The following is a 22,403-nucleotide window of genomic DNA, read 5'->3' as shown; positions in this document are numbered from 1 at the left end:
CACTGTGTTCTGTTGATCTTATGTGCTGCACAATAATGTTTAACATTTAGTATTTACTGTCATATTCCCATATATCATTGTGATGTTGTTTATTCTATTACTCTTGTTCTCTTCTGCTTGCTTTCTTTTTTCTTTCTCAGCAGGTGATCCAGGTGATTGATATATGCATTTTTTTTCTCTGCCCGTTCTGTTAGTTTTTGTCTTTTGCCCTTCTCCCCCGTCCCTCTTCTCAGCTCTTTCTCTTTCCCTCTTTCTTTCCCCCAGTCAAGTCTGTCCCGTATTCAGCAAGTGAAAATAAAATGAACAATAAAAGGTGAATCAAATGGACCATTATGGCAAGGCTGGGATGGTCAGTTTGGTAAAGTAAATCCGTTGGGCATCTTTCTTTGCCTTTAGACAATAATTCTGATGGCAAAAGAGCCAAACGGGACAGGCAGAAAGAAAAAAAAAGTTTTCTTTACTAAAAACAAACAAACAAACAACAACAACAAACAGTCTGAGCTTTCCCGAAAATGGTTCCTTAAGGAAATTATTTCTGCTACAAGTCTGTAGCACCTCTTAAAACAAACTCTTTCGGGGAGAAGTTCTTTGGTCGTTTATATTACCCATTCGTGGAACTGAAAATGTTTCTTCTACCACCTTCATTTTTCAGACCACTTCCCAGCATTACAAACTTGTCCCACACAAACACAGGCCACTCTTTGCACTCCACAGTTTACTGGGACCTCTTCGACTGCATCTGTTATGTTATTGCATTTAATCAAATCAAATCACGTGAGCTTGGCTTATGATCTTTTTAATGCCGCATTGTTCTCTGGAGAGAGGGTGAACGTAGAGTACTTCACAGCTAATTTGACCCAATCAACAAGGCCGCCGTCTCAGTTCAAGAGCTGCGAGTCTGGCACTCGCCTGGGAACTGGCTGAAAAGGACTACGAGTGATCCGGTGTTTTGATGTCTTGTTCGGTGGAAACACAACCGACAACGAAGAAAGGGGTGGGAAAAGAAGTAGCCTGATTTGTCACCTTCACACATTGTAGCTGACAGAAGCGTCACTCCCACAACTTCTCCAATACGCTTCCACTGCGCGCTTTCATGCGCACCAGGAGGCGGCGCGCGGTAGAGGATGTGCCACAGACTGGAGCTTCAAATCAGTAAAACAGTGCCGGTGTTGCTTCGCTCCTCGTAGTGCGGATGCCTTACACTGTATACGTTCATGAATATCATTATTACGGGCACTATTAAAAACAAAACTAGACCCGGATCAGAGCAGCCGTTCTGGCGCTTCAAGGTGTTTCCAATCATTTTAATTTGCCCCCCTCCCCGCTGTTGATTAGTAACACATGTGTTTATAATTTCAGGCCAAAACAGTTGCCATAAAATCAGAGTGTCTTGCTTCGAAAATGATCTTAAAATGAAAGAAAACACGCCCACGATAAGTTTATTTCTTCACCTGCGGGTGTCTTTGATTCATCTTTCCATTTTAACCCTTGTGTGGTGTTCATATTTTTGTTACCCAGCCAGTGTTCATGGGTCTGGTGGACCCGCTAGAGTTTTGGATTTCCAAATTAACACTATCAGACAATTTTTTGTTAAATTACTCATCAGATGTTTACTTCATCCCAATTACAAGCCATATGAACAGCAAACATGGTTAATTTTTTCCCTTTACCTTTGTTAGATCACATTTATGAATTAATGTGCTTCTCGTTTTTTTGTTTTTGTTTTTTTTTAAATGTTATAAAAAAATAAATCAGTTATAATCAAGTGGAGTGAGTGGAAAGACACAACACATTTACACGTGAAGCAATATCTTTCACAACTAAATGGGATCAGCTGCTCATCAATGGTGACATTAGGCCCAGGGTTGTAAAACAGGGAGAGGTGGTGCACACACTTATCCCACACTGTCCTAATGGCAGCTAGCTTGTCTCTCTGCCGTCGAGCTGGTCTGTCGTCTCGGTTATCAAATCGGATAATCCTGGAAATTTTGTGGAAGTTTTCCAGAGACATTGATGCACTGAAAGGTTCTTGCAAGTTTCTGCATCCCACAGGGATTCTGTGGATTCCCCTTTGGACCTGAAAACTCCTGCAAGGATAAGAACCCCAAAGTAGGCCTTTGGGGTTCTTAGATCTCCTTCCACCTCTCTCCAAAAACACACCTTCCTTCTAGATCTGCAATCCAGAATAATTTTCTGGATGGAATCTGGGATGAAAAGCTCAAATGAAGACTTGATGTCCTGCACATGAGTAACTGTCAGCCGTGTTGGCCCTGGCTTATCACAGTAACAGCTCTGCAGGGTGGCTGGTTTCTTGGGCAAGAAGACCATTCAATTTCACCAGTTATTGACATCCATATTTCTTCACTTGCTGTCTGGTGGGCTTGTTCTGGTCCTGGAGCTGGCTGCAGATGGGGTACTCGTCTTCGTTTTGTTACTAAATGGTGTTCAACCTCATCCTCTTCTTCAAAGTCACTGTCAGACTCTGAATCTTCAGAAATGTGAAATATTCTGAAACCTCTTTGTCAACATCATCATCCGAAGCTCCTCTCTCTTCCAAAATCAATCAGATGGCCCTCGCAGCAGATAATCTTTTGCCATCTTGATCAGTTGTGATAAAGAACCACACTGGCAAAGTCTTATTTATAGTATTATGCCCCTAATTTGCAGGAGGGACAGGGTATGAGAAAATAAAATTTGGATCCCTCAAGAAAGAGGGTAAAATGTGTGGGAATGTCAGAGCAGACGGTGTTGATAGTTGAATTTTCAACAATGTTGCAACTTTGTGCGGAGCAGGAGGGGAAGAAAACACTATCAGCAGCACCAGAAAGGAGGAAGACAGAGTGTGGGAACACAGGACCTGCACTTTCAACACTTTTATTAGACCTGGGTCCAGTGGACCCGAACACCTTCTATGTAATGTAAATGCGTGGGGGGAGGTACAGTATGAGGTCATTGAAAATTAGTTCGGATTTATGTTCTTCACAGAAAATAAGCCAAAGCCAATGAATTTCAGGTTGAAAAAATAATTAATTGTTTAATTTTTCTTTTGAGAAAAACTGAAAACGCATCTCACAGACCCGAACACCATACAAGGGTTAAGGTTTCTGGAGCATCTCGTTGTCCGTAGCTGAAGACAAGCTGTCTCTCTGGTCTAAACGGGGCCCATTAACAGGCCATAGGGGATCAAACAGACACCTATTATCCAGACAGCCATTAACAGGTGAGCAGCACATCAAAGCCACGCGTTCGCAAAGCCCGATAGCGTCTGTGATGTGCAAGAGGATGCCACGCAGGGGGTCGTGTTGTGTCTGCAGAACTCGGCTGCGTGCTTCGGACACAGCGTGCGGGATGGATTTTACAGCAACAACAACGGGTCAGCACAGCGCTCCAGCACGGTGCACCATGTTCCATACACAATCAACTCGAAGACAAAGTGCCGCCGGAAGCGCACAATATTCAGCAAGGCGCAGCTGAGCCAGCTGGAGAGGGCCTTCTCTGCTACACCCTACCCGGATATCAATGGGAGGAAAACCCTGGCCACTCTAACTGGACTACCGGAGTCTAAAATTCAGGTTTGGTTTCAAAATCGGCGCGCACGCTTCTTCAAGACTAAGAAATCAACTCGAGGAGCCACCAAACCTTCACAGGTCAGGCACAAGACACCGTGCACTCCTCAGGTGGCTTCTCCTCCACCTCCTAGTCCCAGCCTTGCATCTCCAACAGACTACCGGGTGCCCAGTCTACCTCAGTCCACCAGGCTCTCGTCAATCCTGGACATCCAGACCAAGTCACCAGACGTTCCCCAAATCTTTTGCCACCAATCCCAGGACTTCACCAGCTACTGCCAAGACGTGTTTCCATACGAAGGGCTGGATGAGTTGGATTTACCAGAGGACTTTGAAGCTTTTCTCAATGCACGGGGGGTACAGCCAGCAGAACGTGGCCATCCTGTCCACAAGGAAGACATCCAGAGTCAGCAAGGCCTCCAGGCTCTCTCCAGCTCTATAGAGACCATGGCCGACCTGTCGGATCTGTGCTTCCAGGACCTGATGGTCCCCAGTCTGCCCAGCTTGGACAGCTCAATGATTGACTATCTTTTGGCATGACTGACAAAACTGAGAGCAACATATTGAAGACCACGACATGAATGGGTCCACGTCCAACAACACGTCCGTTTGTGTAACAGCTACGAGCCAGCCTGCAGCAGGATGTCTGCTACATCAGTGTATCCATTCTCACACCCATATGTCCACGCTGTGTCGCCAGTTGCCGTGGTGGCCTCCACTAGTGCACCCATTCAGTGATGTCGCGGTCTTTCAAAGTGTTGCGCTAACATTTTTTTGGACAAAGGTGCGGAGTCTACCTTGGGGAGGTGGTAACTGTGACTTATGCTATTCGTTATCTATTTAAGAAACACCAGTATGATGCACATCAGATGATTTCACATGTCCTTTTTGCACATAGTTTGTTTTTATTTATATTTTGGATGGGGATGCAAAGATAACGTTTAGCACTTGACTCAAAGCTGTCCTTGCTGAGTGGGCTTCAGCGGAGTCCCGGAAAAAAAGTAAATGAGACGCACTTGTTTCCAACTGAAACTCGGTATGTTATAAGGTATGCCAACTGTTGTGACGGGGAAATGGGACACGAATGGCCAGATCGCCTTTTTTTTTTTGGGGGGGGGGGGGGGTATATTTCACGATTTTCATGGCAGGCCGTGGAGATCTGTAATGTAAATAAAATGCATATTACTATTAACAATGTTATGTACATAACGTATTTTTTACTAATAAATGTGTCCTGAACGAGTAAAAAAAAAAAAAAAAAAAAAAAAAAGGAAATATAGAGTGACCCGAAAAACTAAAAGGCAGCACGGTGGCACGGTGGTTAGCACTGTTGCCGCACAGCAAGAAGGTCCTGAGTTCAATTCCAACATCAGGCCGGGGTCTTTCTGTGTGGAGTTTGCATGTTCTCCCTGTGTTTGCGTGGGTTCCCTCTGGGTACTCCGGCTTCCTCCCACTGTCCAAAGACATGCAGTTTGTGGGGATAGGTTAATTGGAAAATCCAAATTTCCATTAGGTGTGAATGGTTGTCTGTCCCTGTGTGTTAGTCCTGCGACAGACTGGCGACCTGTCCAGGGTGTACCCCGCCTCTCGCCCTATGACAGCTGGGATAGGCTCCAGCGCCCCCCGCGACCCTGAAAAGGAGAAGCGGAAGTGAATGGATGGAGGGAAAAGCTAGCTAAGATCAAAATTAGAACATAATAATAAAATGATACAACAAAAACTGTGGTATTTTGCAAATCAATGCAAATTCACTGTGTAATTGTCTAACTTTATTAGCAGTGTCCTCCTGAAATGCACCAACAACATTGAGAGTAACATCCTCCTCTCTGCCCCTTAATGCTCTTTGGTTGATATGGTAACATTTAAATAAGACACACAACTACAAAACAAATGTAAAGTACATAAAAATATATAATTCACCATAATACAGACAAAACAGGAACTGTAACTTTCTATTCCGACTTTATTCACCTGCAGCTGGGCACATTGCACCAAAAACCAGCAGAACCCTCCCGAACACCCAAAGACCGGGGCTTATGCAAATGGCCAGAACGGCTGAACCGGGGAGATGGATAACTAGGCAAAAACTCCCCAGACACACGACCAAGGACCAGCTCAGTGCTGCGCAATCCCAATAAATCCCAGGGAAGATGGTCAACCCAGTTGCCACCCGTTAAATAAGCCCGGAGCGCAGCCTCGAGTGACTGGTGAAACTGCTCACACATCCCGTTAGCCTGCAGGTGGTACACCGTAGTGCAGTGGACCTTGACCCCCGGGCCGTCAGACATGGCAGATCAAAGCTCCAAAACGAACTGGGGGCCGCTGTCTGAGGTAATGTCAGCAGGGGGACCAAAACGTGAAACCCACGTCGACACGAAAGCCCTGGCCATCGCTTCTGCCGTCATGGAGCCAGGGGGACCGCCTCCGGCCACCTGGTTGTGCAATCCAACACAGTCAAAAGGTGCGTGAAACCCTGCGACTAAGGAGGATGGCAAACCAGATCAACATTTACATAGTCGAAACGCCGACCAGGTACATGGAAGGGTTCGAGGGGCACTTGCTCTTAAACCAATTTCCACAGGCCTGGCCAAACGAACCTGGAGCTGACTGAAGCATATACGCCATGAAGAGAGAGGGCTGAGTTGAAAACGCGACGGAGCCACGAAAGAGGAACGACCAGTCGCAGCGACCGGTAGAAATGCGGACCGCTGTCCCACACCGGCTTGTCCTCCAACCCAAGGCCCGTCTACACGTAACGAAGTGCAAGGACGTCCGGGTCAGCGTGCTGCTTAGCGGCCATGGCGGTGTAGTCGGCGCTGACGTACACGGGAGAAACCAACACGCGGGACAGACAGTCAGCGACCAGTTGGACTTGCCAGCCACATGCTGAATGTCCATCGAAATGGACTCCGAAATGCCCGCTAACTGGCGCTGCTGGCGAGCGCTCCAAGGGTTGGAAATCTTGGTCAGATCGAAGGTCAAAGGCTTATGGTCGCAGACCAAGTATGATCTGCGTCGACGAGGTGCCGAGGCAACAACTCTCTATGGAAAATGCTGCACTTGCTTTCGGCGTCACAGAGCGTGCGACTGAAAAAGGTGAGCGGCTTCCAGACGCTGGAGACGCTTTGTTCCAACACGGCGCCCACCGCGGCATCCGACACGTCAGTGGTCTTTTTTGTTTGTTTGCCTGTCCCGTTTGGCTCTTTTGCATCAGAATTATTGTCTAAAGGCGAAGAAAGATGTCCAACGGATTTACTTTACCAAATGGACCATCCCAGCCTTACCGTAATGGTCTATTTGATTCACCTTTTATTGTTTATTTTATTTTATTTTCACTTGCTAAATACCCCAGACTTGACTGGGGAAAAGAAAAGGGAGAAAGAAAGAGGGAAAGAAAAACAGCAGAGAAGAGGGACGGGGGAGAAGGGCAAAAAACAACAAAATAAGCAGACAAAAAAATGCATATATCAATCACCTGGATCACCTGTTGAGAAAAAAAAAATTGAAAACAAGCAGAAAAAAGAGCAACATAATAAACAACATCACGATGATCTATGTGAATATAACAGTAAATACTAAATATTAAACATTATTGTGCAGCACGTAAGATCGACAGCACACAGTGTGCTTTGAGGTAGTTTGTGGGTGTGATCACCCGTGTGTACACCTGTGAGCATGGACGCGCTTGTTTTTTTTAAAAGGTTCCTTCATGTAATGATCTGCTAGAGAGTGTGGGGGGGCCACAGCCCCGTCCTCCAGGGCATGAAGCAGGTATGGAGGAGATCAAAACTCCAGACATCCTGAGGCCCCCAGAACACAAGAGACCAAGGAAGACCCACAGAGGGGCAGCCGCGCCACTGTCCCAAAAAGGGGGGGGGGGTTACAGTGACGTGCCCGTGAGCTCAGCCGGCAGCCAGCTGTGCCAGAGTGACCGAGCCCCAGGCCGAGAGGCTGACAGACATAAAGAGACGCTGTACACACAATCACACTCCCCAAGTGTACTCCAAGAACCGGGTCTAGGTACCCTTGCCCCTGGAGGGGGAACTGCACCCAGACCCAGGTGGTGTTACCCTTTTCCCTCGGGTGGAGAGAAGCAGTCCGCCCCGACTCCGCAGCAGCAGGGAGGCCCCACATTCCAGACCACAATCAGACAGCCAACTCCTCCTCCCAGCCCCCCCTCCCCGCTCCAAAAGGCCGCAGAGAACGGGGTGTGTGAAGACTCCAAACCTCCCTCCACCCGCTCATTGTAGTGTTGATGCATGTGTGTTCTAAGGTGCAATTAAAACCCAGGAGGGCATGGAGCTACCTGCCAGAGAGCAGCAGGTAAGCGCATGGTCCCTCCTGTTAGCCCTCAATGTCTACGTGTATTTAAAATTGAGAGGTGGGCAACGATGCCAAGGGTGAGGTGTACACCCTGATGGTAACTTGGACTCCGTGTAGCGTGCCCACCCCCAAGATCCTAAGTTGTGGAATAAAATCGAGGCACAGGCAGCCAGAAGGGGACGGGGGGGGGGGGGGGGGGGGGGGGGGGGATGCCTCCCCTGCACTGACTACTACCTTTATGCCTTCTCATCTCTCCCCAGTGTCTTATGAACCTGCTCCCAGGAAATATCTTTTATACCAAAAGATTTCTCATCCCCTTTCACAATTATTATCATCTTCTCTGATTTGAGTTCAACTTGGTCTGTACAATTTATTGCAATGAACAAAATCATCTTCTTCACTGTGATTGCTGGATGAGTTTTGTCAATCTGTCGTCAGTCAGCTGTTGAAAATTGTTGAACCGCTCCCTTCCCATCTTTTGCCTTTTTACTTTGGTCACTGGAATATTGCTCTATAATTTGCATAGAAGATGCAAACTATGTTCTGCAATCACTGTCTGTTGGAAAATTTCTTTTTCTCAATATAAATCTATCTCAATATAAATAGTCAGATGTCTATTCATATTAATGTACAGAATTCACCTGCTTGCTACTACTACTGCACATTCACCCAGTGTATATACTATGTGTATATATGTGTATATATATATATATATATATATATATATATATATATATATATATATGTGTGTGTATATATATATATATATATATATATATACACATAGTATATATATATATATATATATATACTATGTATATATATATATATATATATATACAGACACAACCTCCGACCCTGTGATGTTGTCAGAACACCAGTCCATGCTTTCTTTGTGGTGGTCTACAGTCTGTTGTTTCTGGTAAGTTTCAGATTTTCAGATGTGCTCAAGACATGGAACTTCAGCACACCTGCTCTGGTACAAATTGGTTTAAGGTTCTCTGTGCATCTACCAAAGTCCTGCCTTCCCCATCCTTTCTGCACCGCATTCAGGTGGGTTTACTCCTCAATGGCTTCATCATGAAGTTTTACTGTTGTCGGGCTAAGCAGCAGGCATCGAGCAGCTTGATGGTCTCCATCAGGTGTGGTTATATAGGCACATCGGTCAACGTGTTCTCCAAAATTACCCATGTCAGCTGCACCATCATCTTCCTCGTGGTCTTCATATCCCTGGTCTTCTTCTACTACAGCACCTCCTGTAGGGTGTCACAGGCACAGCAGAGGCAGCTGGCCTCCTCTGGCTCTGGGAAGCTGGTGAAGTCTCGCAGGAACATGTTGGTGCTGGTCAGCATCTTCTGTGTTTGCTTTGTCCCCTATCACCTCGTTCGACTTCCCTATACTTTTCTGCTCCAGTATAGGGAGGTGTTTACTTTTACCTCTGTAAGAGTTTTCGGGCTCAGGTGAACCTGAGAAAGGTTTTGAGGGGGAAGAACATCCAACAAGCAAACCAGGAGAGTGAGAGCAGGAAGGAGCAGGCTGACATTGTTACAGCAACAAGTTAAACCAATGAGCTTTAAGGAAAAGTTCAACATGTTATTAAATGCTAAGATGTACATTTGTTTTGAGAGTCAGATGAGTTCAGTGATGTGATGGATCCCAAGTCTTCATGAACTCGTCACAAACACACTCATGCAGACAACATGCGTGTTCATGTTTCCACTGTCAGACTTTATCTTCTCTGTCTTTGAGGTTTTCTCGTCTTCTGCTGATGTCACAAAACCAAATATCATTTTTCTCATTCAAATCATGATCTCAGTCTGCTCAAAGGTTGTGGTTTCTCCTCTGAATCTTATCAGCAGTTTCAATCAGCAGCTTTTAATTTGTTTAAAAAGCTTAGCGGAAGTAGTCAAACACATGTCAGACACTGAAGGAACACTCTCTACTCTCTACTCTTTATTACAGTTGTAATAAAGTCCTGTGACACAGTTTCACAGTAAAAGTCGATAAATGGTCCCCCTGTAGTTGTAACATTTTCTTTTTTATCCTGCAGTTGTGTAACAGGAACTAACAGCTTTGTGGGTGTCCAGTTTCCCTTGGGGCTGTAACTTTTATGATATTCATCGTTTTAAGCCAATTTGATCCATCTTGTGGTTTCAGCGTGATTTGAATCAGCTCAGCTATCTGTCACCTCTCTGGTTCACACGAATATCCTTTATCACTACTGTGAGTGTTTTCGTCTTTCCCTTAAAGAGAAGAAAAACAGTCAAAATATGAACCGTATATCAGGGGTAGCAGTAGTTACTGTAGCTAACTGTGAAATATTGCCACGCTTGCAGCTGTAAATGGCCAATTCATGTTCTCCCTGAAAATGTCTTTATGTGTGCAAACATCAGTATATCCTCACAATACACTTTATTGTAACACTTGGAAGAACAACTGCGCTCTATCTTTGGGTCTGCACCGTACTCAGTGATGTGCTGTTAACAACACTCTACCTATGTGTCACAGACTCCGAGCTCTGCTGAGGCGCTCGTCTTTGACACAAGTTACCACACCAATCACTTCCTGGGTGGTCTCTTTCACATTAAAAGCTTAATTTGTGCTTATGATAAATAAACTGGTACTTCTTGTTTTTTTTTCTTTTCTAAGCAAACACTCAAAGCACTTTTTATTACAAGCTTCATTCAGCCAATCACACATTCATACAACTGCTGTTTTTATAAACCCAAGCACCTCATCTAACATTCTCGCACAATGACTTTGGCAGGCAGAGCTCGAAGAGAAGACGTGTGCTAACCTTACTGTAAGACAGGCCTGTCAAACTCCAGTCCTCCAGTGTGAGCCTCCTGCTTGTTTTTGAGTTATCCCTTTCCTACCTGCTGCTGGTTACCTGGATCAGGTGTGCTCTGCCAATAAGAAGCTACAAGGGCAGGTTAATTGGAAAACAAGCAGGAGTTCGTACGTGTCCTGTAAGACCTCCACCCACAGGAGGCGCCACAGAGGCCAGGTGCAATATATTATTTTCAAAACTACATAAAAAGGAAAAAAAAATCACCACTGAGCACAAATAGAAATGTTCTTTCAGATATTGTTTGCTGATCTATTTGCTCTCTTCAATGGGGGCTTCTTGTTAGGAGACCTGATTTCTTGTTTCTAGTCTTTTGGTTTCTTTGTTAATGTTCGGTCTGTGTTGCTTAGTTGCTCTGTCTCCCCCGTCTGCTGTATCCCCTCTTGTCAAGTCCACATCTCTGTGTTATGTTTCCTGAAAATCTGTGTCTTTTTTGGTATTTTCAGTTTAGTTATTTTATGTTTCATCAGTAAAGCTGTTTTGACTGCATTATTTTGCCTGTGTGAGTCTGCAATATGGGTTCTCTTTACCACCACTCCTGCCTGCACACAGCCTTCTCATGAAACTTCTGGTTTTGTTAAATGCTTTCCTTTCTTTTTCTTCTTTGCTGTCAGTAAAGTTTAAAAGCTGCCACACGTTTTCCTTAGTTTATTATATTTAAAATTGAAGTCTCTGACCTCATGATATACCATGTCTTATTAAAAATGAAGCTGTATCATCCCAAGAAGCAGAAATTATCAGGGTAAAAGGGAGGCCTTCATTTGTCGGCCCCCCTTTGTCCCCTTAACGCTAACGGTCTGGGGATGTAGACGATGTGGGCTGGAGGAGGCCAAAGCCCTGCTTTGGTTATCAAAAATGATGTGACTTAATAATACGACCTGTACCCTGATAATGCAGTGCGCTTACCATGTAAGATCAAGAAACAAACTTTTTTTAAACAGAATTACCCGGGACTAAGACTCTACTTTAAATTAGCCACACTGTGCTTACTGCCCCTCCTTTTGAATTTTTAATTACACTATAGTCACTACGGTTCACAACATATCACCACACACACACAGGGCCTTGGTGGGCAGGTGTATTGGGAGGCTGGAGGGTTGGGCTACAGCAGTGACCCCATTAACCCCTTCACAATTCATTTTTTTCTGCAACTAAGACTCTGAGGGTCTTGGGGGGTTATGTCACCCCCCCATTCCACAACACACCGACCCAACATAGCACCTTCAACACTAAACAATATATTTATAGTGAGAATAGACTTTAAAACATGAAGGGAGGTTATTAATAAGTTGTCTTATTACGTTGTCTTATTATTGTAAGGCACAGGCCCTACAAAAATACAGACAGACCCAAGAATCACACGATCCCCCTATGAGCAAGAGCTTGGTGACAGTCAGAAGGAAAATCTCAATCTTAACAGGAAGAAACCTCTGGCAAAGCCAGGCTAAGGGAAGGGTAGCCATCGTACATGCCTGTGTGTTGGACCAGATTGGCCACAGTAACAACATTTACACTGTTGGGAGTGTGTTCATGTTGAGTTCAGCCTCATATTGATCTCTGATCTCAGTAAGAACTTGTGTTGTTTATGAATCCTTGGGATTTAGGTGACTGGTCTCACTGGAATGAAACACCAAAGGAGGCCAGATGCCTCTGCTGTCCCAGCAACACCCTGTAGGAGGTGCTGTAGTAGAAGAAAACCAGGGATATGAAGACCACGAAGAAGATGGTGATGCAACTTGTGTGGATGGTTTGATAAACAGAGTGACAAATGCACTTTAAATTCAACATAACATAAAAGTGCAACAAAGGAATATCTTAAAACAAAAAGAAGCCAATAGGAGTGAAGTCACAGATAGATCAAAAATCTTCTGTTTTGTTTGCGCTTTTGATTTCAGCCTGTTAATTGTGCATCTTGTCAAAGAGCTATGGTGTGACTTAATATGAGATAATCTACAAAAAAAGGGCAGACACATGAAGTATGTAATAAACTCACACACTTTATATCATAACATCACTGTCTTTACTTATAGTAGTGACGAAAAACAGGAAATAAGTCAGAGTGCCGGTTATCAGTTTGGTTACTGTGTGTTTCCTGATCTACGGTGATACTTATTAACTGAGGGGACATAACGACGCAAGCAGCTTCTTCTGCTCACCAAAAACTGGAGAAACAGGTGAGTCCTGTTGCTCATCCTCAAATCTTTAGTATTTCTACTGATTTCATACTTAACTTAAAAGATGACTTTCAGTGGCTCCTGTCATGGGAAAGAAAAGCAGTTCACACAGCTGCCTCAGGACTGCAACTGACTTCTGCCAAGATTCAGATCTCACCTCTCAAGCCTGAAACATTTAACGCCCGCTCTTTTTTGATCATAAAAATATGTATTTGGGTATTTTTGTTTACACTTTCTGGAAAAATACAAATATTTACTCAATATTGAACATAAGACTTGATGATTCGAAACGATGTGAAACGTTGTGCTTTATATGTGTCATTTGGTGTGGCGTCTTTAGACTGAGAGCGCAGTCTGGGTCTGGGAGAGTGCGGCCTGAGAATGCCTGCTAGTTAAACTGTGTGTGTAAAGCCGAGCACTGTCCAGCCCCGCTTGTTTGTTCCGTTGTTAGCTGTGTAGAGTTTATTGTACTGAGTTATTTTTCTTCCCTTCCTCGAGCCTCGTTCAGCTATTGTTGTTAGCTGTGTAGAGTTTATTGTACTGAGTTATTTTTCTTCCCTTCCTCGAGCCTCGTTCAGCTATCTAGAGTGCCCTTGTGTCTTATTTCCTTTGTGTGGGTATTTAATGTTGCCCAGTGGCTTGTTGTGCGCAGCCCTGACAGTTTGCAGTTGTAAAATTGGTAATAAAATCCCTGTTTCTGTTAGATTCCTGTGTAAGGACTCGTTTATGTTACTCTCCCTCTGGCCCTTAGCAGAGGGGGTCATAACAGAACTGAAAGCTTTCCAATGAGTTTTAATAAAGACATGATAGTGAGGACGTACAGCAATCCTCCTTAAACACATTCTGTCATGGTCCTGGGCCATGTGGGCCCAGTATTCTTAGTTCCTTGTATTTTTGTATTTCGTTCCTTAGGCCATGTTTCCTGAGTTGCCCTGTTGTGTTGTTCCCTAAGTGTTTTCCCTTCGTGACTCTTACCCCCTGTGTGCCCCTCTGTGTATTTATGAGCCCTCGTCTCTCTTTGTGTTTTATTCTATGTTTTCCCCAGCCCGTTATGTCTGTGTTCTCCCCGTGCTCTCTCTCCTCCTGTCTGAACCTCTGTACTTCCTGTTTGACTCTGCCCGTCTCCCGTTAGTGTTGTGTTCACTCCTGCCGTGTCTTGTTATGATTATCAGTGTCACCTGTGTTCCCCGTGTGCTCCCACTTCCCTCGTTAACCCTCTGTGTATTTATGTCTGCGTCTCCCTCAGTTCTGTGTCACGTTCTCCCTCATGCTGCGTGGATTTCCCTGTGTCTCTCTCTCCGAGTGTTAGTTTACTTTTCCCAGTTTAGTTTTGTATTTTCCAACGTTCTGCCTCTTCAGCAATAAAGCTGTTTTTTGAGTTCATCCCCTGAGTCTGTGAGTTTTGTGATTGGGTCCTCATCCTGCCTGCCACACAGCGACCATGACACATTCATTAACTTTGAACTGAATGAAGGCTGCTCCTCTTAATGTGTAAAGTATCTCTGTGAATTATATTTGTTTTTCAGCATGGCTGACTCAAAAAATGTGACTTCATCTGTCAATGAGACCTGTGATCTGGTTGTCCCATCAGTCAACCCTTTCTTTATGCTGGTCTACAGTCTGCTGTTTCTGGTATGTTTCAAATCGTCAGATTGTGCCCTGAAACTGGTTCCTGGATCAAGTCCTCTTGTTTACATCCTCTCTGTGTCTCTACAGGTGGGTTTACTCCTCAATGGCTTCATCCTAAAGTTTTACATTTCTCAAACTCAGCAGCAGGCATCCAGAAGCTTGATGGTCTACCTGCAGAACCTGACAGCTGCTGACTTCCTGCTCTGCCTCTGTCTGCCACTGCGGATAATCCACTATGCCAGCAACTCGGCCATTTTGCACATACTCCACTGCAGCATTGGAGCTACTTCCCTGTACCTCAACATGTACACCAGCATCCTTTTCATGGGGTACATCGCTGTTAACAGGTAAGGAACATTTACTGAGCTAAAATTGCAGTTCATAACAATGTTAAAACAAGGATTTTGGTTAATTACACTCTTAAACTCTGTACTTTTGGCAAGAACATGAATATTTAGTTTCACTTTAACAGTGACTTCTGCAGATTTGGCACCACTGACTCGTTTGGTAAAGTTGTATACTGCCTCTTTTATCTCTACAGGTATCTGACAATCATCCATCCTTCAGGAACTCACATCCTGCAGACAGTACGAACTGCCCACATCGTCTCCACGGTCACCTGGGTTTTTCTCCTGGCTCCAACAATCGCCTACAACATCATGTTCTTCATCACTCACAAACCTTTCACCTCTGACCGCTGCTACTGTGGGCCCCTCTTCAGTACGTCATTCAGCGTCCTTCATAAAGCATTCCAAATCAGCTGCACCATCATCTTCCTCTTAGTCTTCATATGCCTGGTCTTCTTCTACTACAGCATCTCCCGCAGGGTGTTGCAGGCCCAGCAGAGGCAGCTGGCCTCCTCTGGCTCTGAGAAGCTGGTGAAGTCTCGCAGGAACATGTTGGTGCTGGTCAGCATCTTCTGTGTTTGCTTTGTCCCCTACCACCTGGCTCGTCTTCCCTATGCTTTTCTGTGGGACATCAACACTGTGGGCCGGCTATTGTACTACCTGAAGGAGGCTGCCGCCATGGTGTCAGTTTTCAACGTCTGCCTGGACCCACTTGTTTACTTTTACCTCTGTAAGACTTTTCGGGTCCACGTGAGAAAGGCATCCTGGAGAGTCAACAATCCAAACAAACAAACCAGGAGAGTGAGAGCAGCAACGAGCCAAACCAAGGAGCTGTAAAGAAAAGAGCTCAGACATCAATATGAGGCTCAGCTCAACATTTCATGGGGTGATGACATCATGATCATTTTTTAATTTTCAATATATTTTCAAGAATAGAAAACAAAATATTTTTCACTTTGTCATTATGGTTTTTTTTTTACATTAATTTTGAGATGAAAAGAAAATGAATCCACCCCACGCTAACATGTAGCTTAAACAATCACATTTTTATATCTTGTTTACTTTCTTTCAGTTGTTGTTTTCCAAAACCTGGAGCTGATAAACGATCACCATGTTGTTCTTTTGTGCTTGTTTGAGAGTAAAATGAATGTTGTTCTTTGTGACCTGGATTGTGTTGTTAATCTGTGTCACACAGACTGACTATATGTCAGCACTTGTAGCTACCTGCAGCCAGTGTTGGGTAAGTTACTTTAAAAAAGTAATTAATTACTAATTACTAATTACTTAATCAATATTGTATTTATAGTATATAAGAAAATTGAACTAAATACTTCTTAAAATACCTATAAACCTTGCGTGGACAAATAATAGAAATTAAACTCTTTAAATACATTTTTTTAAAGACAGAGACTCTACAGTACGCAGCGGTAGCATCTCTTCCACAATGTAGCCTGCAATCATTTTTTAAGCTCACCTTCAGATGCTTTCTGTGCTGCTGAAGTAAAATCACGTTTTGCTGCTTAGCAGGAGTTGCCGCGGTGATGGATGATGAACAAGGATCACTCAGAAGTGTTCGTCTATGCTCTCGTGTCAGGCGCTTCAGTAGATTACTCCTGCTATTAACAGCAGCCGATAGTTTTTACATATTACTGTAATTTTCTTGTCTGCTTGTTTCAGAAAAGTGAAGAGACGGGAATATGTCCATTTCATAAAACAGCGACTCGCTTCAGCCGAGTCCGACATCTTCCGCTTTAGAATACGACTGTGCAGCAAACTGGCGCAAAATGACGCGCAGCTGCACTACAACAATGTTAAAGCGGCACAGTTTACTTCTACGTTTAGAAGACAAATTATTGAAATTAAATAATGATATTCAGCGAGTTTAATTATTTTACAATGTCACGCAAGTACATTGTAAGTAACTGTATTTAAAATACCTAAAAATGAACAGTAATTAGTTACTCTACTTTTTCAGTGGAAAAATAATTTAATTACAGTGACTCACGCGTTACACCCAACACTGCCTGCAGCAATAATAGAATGTTTGCAGATGTAAATGACTTATTATCAGTCACAATCTCTTTAGATACTGTAGAAAATAATCTGAAGGTTTTTTATTTTCTTGCTTTATTTATGTGTACATCAACAACATGACATGCGAAGCTGAACTGATCAGAAGCGGAGAACTTTTAACCCTCAGTTTTCTAGACTATAGAACACTTAGAAATATCATCAATGTCTTAAATTCAGTTCCAACATTGCAACAAACCAAACTGTCTTAAAAATCAGGTCTCAGATTTATTCTGGATAGACCTCAGGCTCCACAGACATGCACACACTGGGAGGGAAAGACAACCCTGAACAGTATGGCTGCTGTGCTTCTGTATATTTTATGGTTTTGTTTTGTTTCATGTTGTGCATGTATAACATAGCAGCTACTTCCTCATACTGTTTCCACTGAGCTGATGGCTGAGGCTACAGTCAGATTTCTCAACACAAAACTAATAATAGAGTGTGTATAGCTGTGGGATGTGTGTGTCTGTCCTGTACGCTGTGGTGAAATATGTGTTATTTTTGCTCTTCTGCGGATAGTTATAAATAAATATAGCTGCAGTGATATCATCTGTAAATCCTCTTTTCATCAACAGCTGGACATTAAACTTTATCGTAACACCTAAAAGAACAACCACACTGAGCCGTGTGTTAACGTTCAGAATGAGCACAGGAAGCGGTTTGAAAATCTAAGACCTCAGAGTGTCATGAAGGAGGCCGGAGTTCTCAGACTTCTTGTGGTTTGAGGCTTTTTTCTGATTGGCTGCTGTTCAAGTGAAGTACTTTCAGATTTTAACTTTGGGCTCGGCACTTATAGAGCGCTTTTCAGCTCTATCTGAACACTCAAAGCACTTTTAACTACAAGCCTCATTTAGCCAGTTACACACAAATTCATACGTTTTTTAATCTAAGCATCTTATCCAACATTCAATCGAATCCACCTACATTACAATTGCTAGAAGACCTGCTCTTCCTCCTGAGCCTGTATGTTTATAAGAGACAAATGTTGAATACTCCTCCTGAATCATACTTGTTATTAACCTCTGTCTCTCTTCCACAGCATGTCTTTATCCTGTCTTCCTTCTCTCACCCCAACCGGTCGCAGCAGATGGCCCCGCCCCTCCCTGAGCCTGGTTCTGCCGGAGGTTTCTTCCTGTTAAAAGGGAGTTTTTCCTTCCCACTGTCGCCAAAGTGCTTGCTCATAGGGGGTCATATGATTGTTGGGCTTTTCTCTGTATCTATGAAGCGCCTTGAGGCGACTTTTGTCGTGATTTGGCGCTATATAAATAAAATTGAATTGAACTGACTTGAATTAAATTATCAAGCTTATAAGTAAACTTTTATTTTTGACTCTTAAATGTGTCCTTAACAGGAAGCATGTAATCATACTCTCAGCGCTCTGTTGGGGTTTCATAGTTCCAATGAGCATAACCAATTTTGGAGGTGTGCTGCCACCTGCTGGCTGCTCTCAGTTGCTGCTCAGGCTGTCCATCTCTGAGAGGACACTGGAGCCATAGCACTTAAATGAAGCTGTGTAATATTAAAGATAAATGTTTATTAAAAGTACCACCAGATCTTAATTATGACTTCAGTGCTGTTCACAGTCAGAAAGTTTGTTTGTGTAGCGAGTAAAAGCCACCGAGTAACCGCTAAGGGCCTCTATACTACTTGTGCAAACTTTCAGGCCCAAAGCTCTTACAGGAACGAGCCCAGAATAAACGGGACAACAGGGTCAATATCAGTCAGATATGTTAAAATTTATTATTTTAAAAGAACACAAAGGGTTTGCAAAAGGACTAAAACATCAAAATGGGAAAGGTCACTAACGAACACAAGATAGTCTTATTGGTGCAACCTGCCAGCAATGCAACTATCACCTGAGGGCTTGCTCTACCCCGGTGGTCTCAGATGCTCGTTGCTTTAAAAGAAACAAATCCACCCCAAATAAATCCGAGCCTGTGAAATGCACTTCACACACGCACAGTTGTTTGTCGCCAGATGCCACGTTTATTTCTCGTTTTCATTTATTATGATAGTCCACAGTCTGACTGCTCCAGTCTCAGCTGATTTCCAGCCTCCCCTCCCCTCCTCTCCTGTCTCACTATAAAAGGGTAAGGAAACCATCATCAGTCCAAACGCCATCAGCTGTTCTCACCTGCGTCTCCAGCACCGCCCCTTTGAGCTCACTGCACCACTCCTCCCCTGCAGCCGTGCCCGGGACCACACCTCCGCCACAGAGCCCAACAGAACACTTATCGCATGCACTAAGTGTTTTAGTTCAGGCAATAATCAGTGGCACTAAAATCACTCTTAATAAAACTTATTCACTGCAAATCCACACGGAGCACCTCTAAAAAGACCTAATTCCCCTAAGGTAAGAGCCCAGCTCAGGGATTGCACATTGCCCGACTAATATTGCACCAGCCCAGTAGAAATAAAAACAAAACCTGGCATAAAAAACAGTTTAAAAGGTGACCCTACTAAAACCAAAAAGCCAACAAAAAGGAGAAGGAGGAAAAAAACAGTGACAAATTCACATGTGCAGCCTGCCCTGCAGGAGGCAGTACAATATAAATTAGATTATAGTGCATAAATATACTTTTTTTTTAATGTCAAATATATTAAGTTAACATACCTCCAGCAGACAACTGTGTTTGCTGCACACCTGGCTTATCTTGGCTTATCTTCTAAAATCACTACTAAAAACATAAAATACAATAAACATCAAATACATTTCAACAAATTTAAAAAAAAAGCACTAAAAGAGAAACAGCCTTTACCTCGAACCTCTGCTGTAGAGGTTTAAAACAACAGCTGCCGGTGGAGCTCACGGGCGCATCACTGCAACCCCCCTGGCTTCTGCTCCGCGGCTGCTGAATGAGCCCTCATCTGGGACTCTCCTTAGCTCTTACTGGGACAGTGGCGCAGCTGCCCCTCTGTGGGTCTTCCTTGGTCTCTTGTGTTCTGGGGGCCTCTGGATGTCTGGAGCCTTGATCTCCTCCATACCTGCTTCATGCCCTGGAGGACGGGGCTGTGGCCTTTACTGTCATATTCCCATATATCATTGTGATGTTGTTTATTCTATTACTCTTGTTCTCTTCTGCTTGTTTTCTTTTTTCTTTCTCAGCAGGTGATCCAGGTGATCGATAGATGCATTTTTTTTCTTTTTTCTTCTTCTGCCCATTCTGTTGGTTTTTGTTTTTTGCCCTTCTCCCCCGTCCCTCTTCTCAGCTGTTTCTCTTTCCCTCTTTCTTTCCCCCAGTCAAGTCTGTCCCGTATTCAGCAAGTGAAAATAAAATAAACAATAAAGGGTGAATCAAATGGACCATTACGGCAAGGCTGGGATGGTCAATTTGGTAAAGTAAATCCGTTGGGCATCTTTCTTTGCCCATAGTATGGAAGAAATATAGTATCATCAGAATTCAAGTATTTTTAGACATTGAATTTATGACACTGAATTTTTATCCTCCAAATTTCCCTGCAAAAATATTCACCTGTAAAAATTCACCTGCAAAAATTCACCTGAAAAAAATTCACCTGAAAAAAATTCACCTGCAAAAAATTCACCTGCAAAAAATTCACCTGAAAAAAATTCACCTGAAAAAAATTCACCTGAAAAAATTCAACTGCAAAAGTGATGAACTTTAATGACCCAAGCCAGAGCAATCAGCACCAGATCGAGTCGAGTGGCTCTCAGCCAATTAAATTACGCTGTTTGATCACACGACACCGTTAGCCAGCAGTGTGTCTCCTAAAAGAGAGCTGTTTATAGGTGAGTGATTAAGTTTTTCTCCTAAATAGAGATCATTACAGAACGCCTAGTCCTACTTAAAATCCCATTTATTATTATTTTTTTTATCATCTACTCGAACTAAGGAAAACGTTTGACTAACTCAAAGACAATTTCCACGCCTCCCCTGCCTGACTGCAGAGGCAGTTTTGAATTTAGGAGCGCCAAGATGGCAGCGGCAAACCCTGGCGGCTCTCCGGTGAGTATATATATTTTTTTATCTTCAAGTTTGTCTTTTGAAACCTTAATTTTATTTAAATCCGTTGCTCACGTATAAAGTACACAGACGGGGTCTTTGCTCAACTCGTCTGAGGCGTGTCTCACTAAGCGCTACATGCTAGCATCCTGCTAACCGAGCTACCCTTTACATGCTGTGCTTTAGAAAATAGGATACTCGTTAAAGAAATACTCCGCAGATATTGATAGATAGACGAACACTGCAAATATAATGTTGGAAACGAGAACGGCCTTTGGTGAAGGGGTAAAATACACCATGAATAGAGCCATAGAGTGAATGGCTGCCATGGTTGCAGAACAGCCTGATTTAATGACAAGAATGGGGAAGAGTGAGGTGAAGTGAACCAAAGCCACAAAACACAGTCAGAAGAGGCGGCAAAAGGGCAGTGATCTGTCCGTCAGTATGAAGTTGGTGTGTGCTTTGGTGAACAAAAACTCCAGACTGGTAGCAGGAAGATGGGAGACTCGTGTTTCACTGGAATAGTGGTGAATTAAAACATCCTTTGTTGGGGACATTTCGGTGTAAATGCATCCATACAGGCAAGACAGAGGCAGACTAGACAGTGAAGAAAACAAGGCAAACATTAGAAATATAAAAACGGAAATATAGGATGAGTCGGGGATGAGTTCCTGCCCCAAGTGGAGGAGTTCAAGTATCTCGGGGTCTTGTTCGCGAGTGATGGGAGAAGGGAGCCGGAGATCGACAGACGGATTGGGGCTGCAGTAATGCGGACGCTGCACCGGTCCGTCGTGGTGAAGAGGGAGCTGAGTGTAAAAGCGAAGCTCTCAATTTACCGGTCGATCTACGTCCCTACCCTCACCTATGGCCACGAGCTGTGGGTAGTGACCGAAAGAATGAGATCGCGGATACAAGCGGCAGAAATGAGCTTCCTCCGAAGGGTGGCTGGCCTCTCCCTTAGAGATAGGGTGAGAAGGTCGGCCATCCGGGAGGGGCTCAGAGTAGAGCAGCTGCTGCTCCACATCGAAAGGAGCCAGCTGAGGTGGTTCGGGCATCTGACAAGGATGCCCCCTGGGCGCCTCCTGGGTGAGGTGTTCCAGGCATGTCCCACCGGGAGGAGGCCCCGGGGCAGACCCAGGACACGCTGGAGAGATTATATCTCTCGGCTGGCCTGGGAACGCCTTGGTATTCCCCCGGATAAGCTGGAGGAGGTGGCTGGGGAGAGGGAGGTCTGGGCCTCTTTGCTTAGGCTGCTGCCCCCGCGACCCGGCCTCGGATAAAGCGGATGAAGATGGATGGATGGAAATATAGGATTAATATAACATACAATTAGGGAAAATGTAAGGAACACAATGTAAATGATATTGTAAAGTCATTAAAACAGCATACTCTGATTAAAAGAAACACATAATTGGGTAGGATAATAATAATAATAACAATAATAATAATTAAAAAAAACTAAAAAAAAACATTTAGAA

At 43.9% G+C, this 22,403-nt stretch overlaps 1 protein-coding gene and 1 pseudogene across 1 annotated transcript; both read left to right on the top strand.

The window, feature by feature from the left end:
* Positions 1 to 3,270: 3,270 nt before the first annotated feature.
* On the top strand, positions 3,271 to 4,106 carry LOC146634998 (uncharacterized; annotated as a pseudogene).
* A 10,332-nt stretch (positions 4,107 to 14,438) lies between these two features.
* On the top strand, positions 14,439 to 15,724 carry LOC146634997 (P2Y purinoceptor 14-like). The gene is made up of 3 exons (XM_085350500.1): positions 14,439 to 14,543; positions 14,628 to 14,887; positions 15,082 to 15,724. The coding sequence occupies exons 1-3, from the start codon at positions 14,439 to 14,441 to the stop codon at positions 15,722 to 15,724; spliced, it is 1,008 nt and encodes a 335-aa protein (XP_085206626.1).
* The last annotated feature ends 6,679 nt before the right edge of the window (positions 15,725 to 22,403 follow it).

This window comes from Diplotaxodon limnothrissa, linkage group LG3, assembly GCF_057381915.1.
Source record: "Diplotaxodon limnothrissa isolate DT_005_m linkage group LG3, D_limnothrissa_male_GT1.1, whole genome shotgun sequence".
NCBI lineage: Eukaryota > Metazoa > Chordata > Actinopteri > Cichliformes > Cichlidae > Diplotaxodon > Diplotaxodon limnothrissa.
This window is presented reverse-complemented; position numbering and strand designations above follow the sequence as displayed.

What these genes read in the sequence shown, in the direction of transcription:
- LOC146634997 (XM_085350500.1), top strand. Translation starts at nt 14,439, where the DNA reads ATGGCTGACTCAAAAAATGTGACTTCATCTGTCAATGAGACCTGTGAT. An exon ending in TCTACAGTCTGCTGTTTCTG is followed by an intron (nt 14,544 to 14,627) that starts GTATGTTTCAAA and finishes GTGTCTCTACAG; the next exon opens with GTGGGTTTACTCCTCAATGG. An exon ending in GGGTACATCGCTGTTAACAG is followed by an intron (nt 14,888 to 15,081) that starts GTAAGGAACATT and finishes TTATCTCTACAG; the next exon opens with GTATCTGACAATCATCCATC.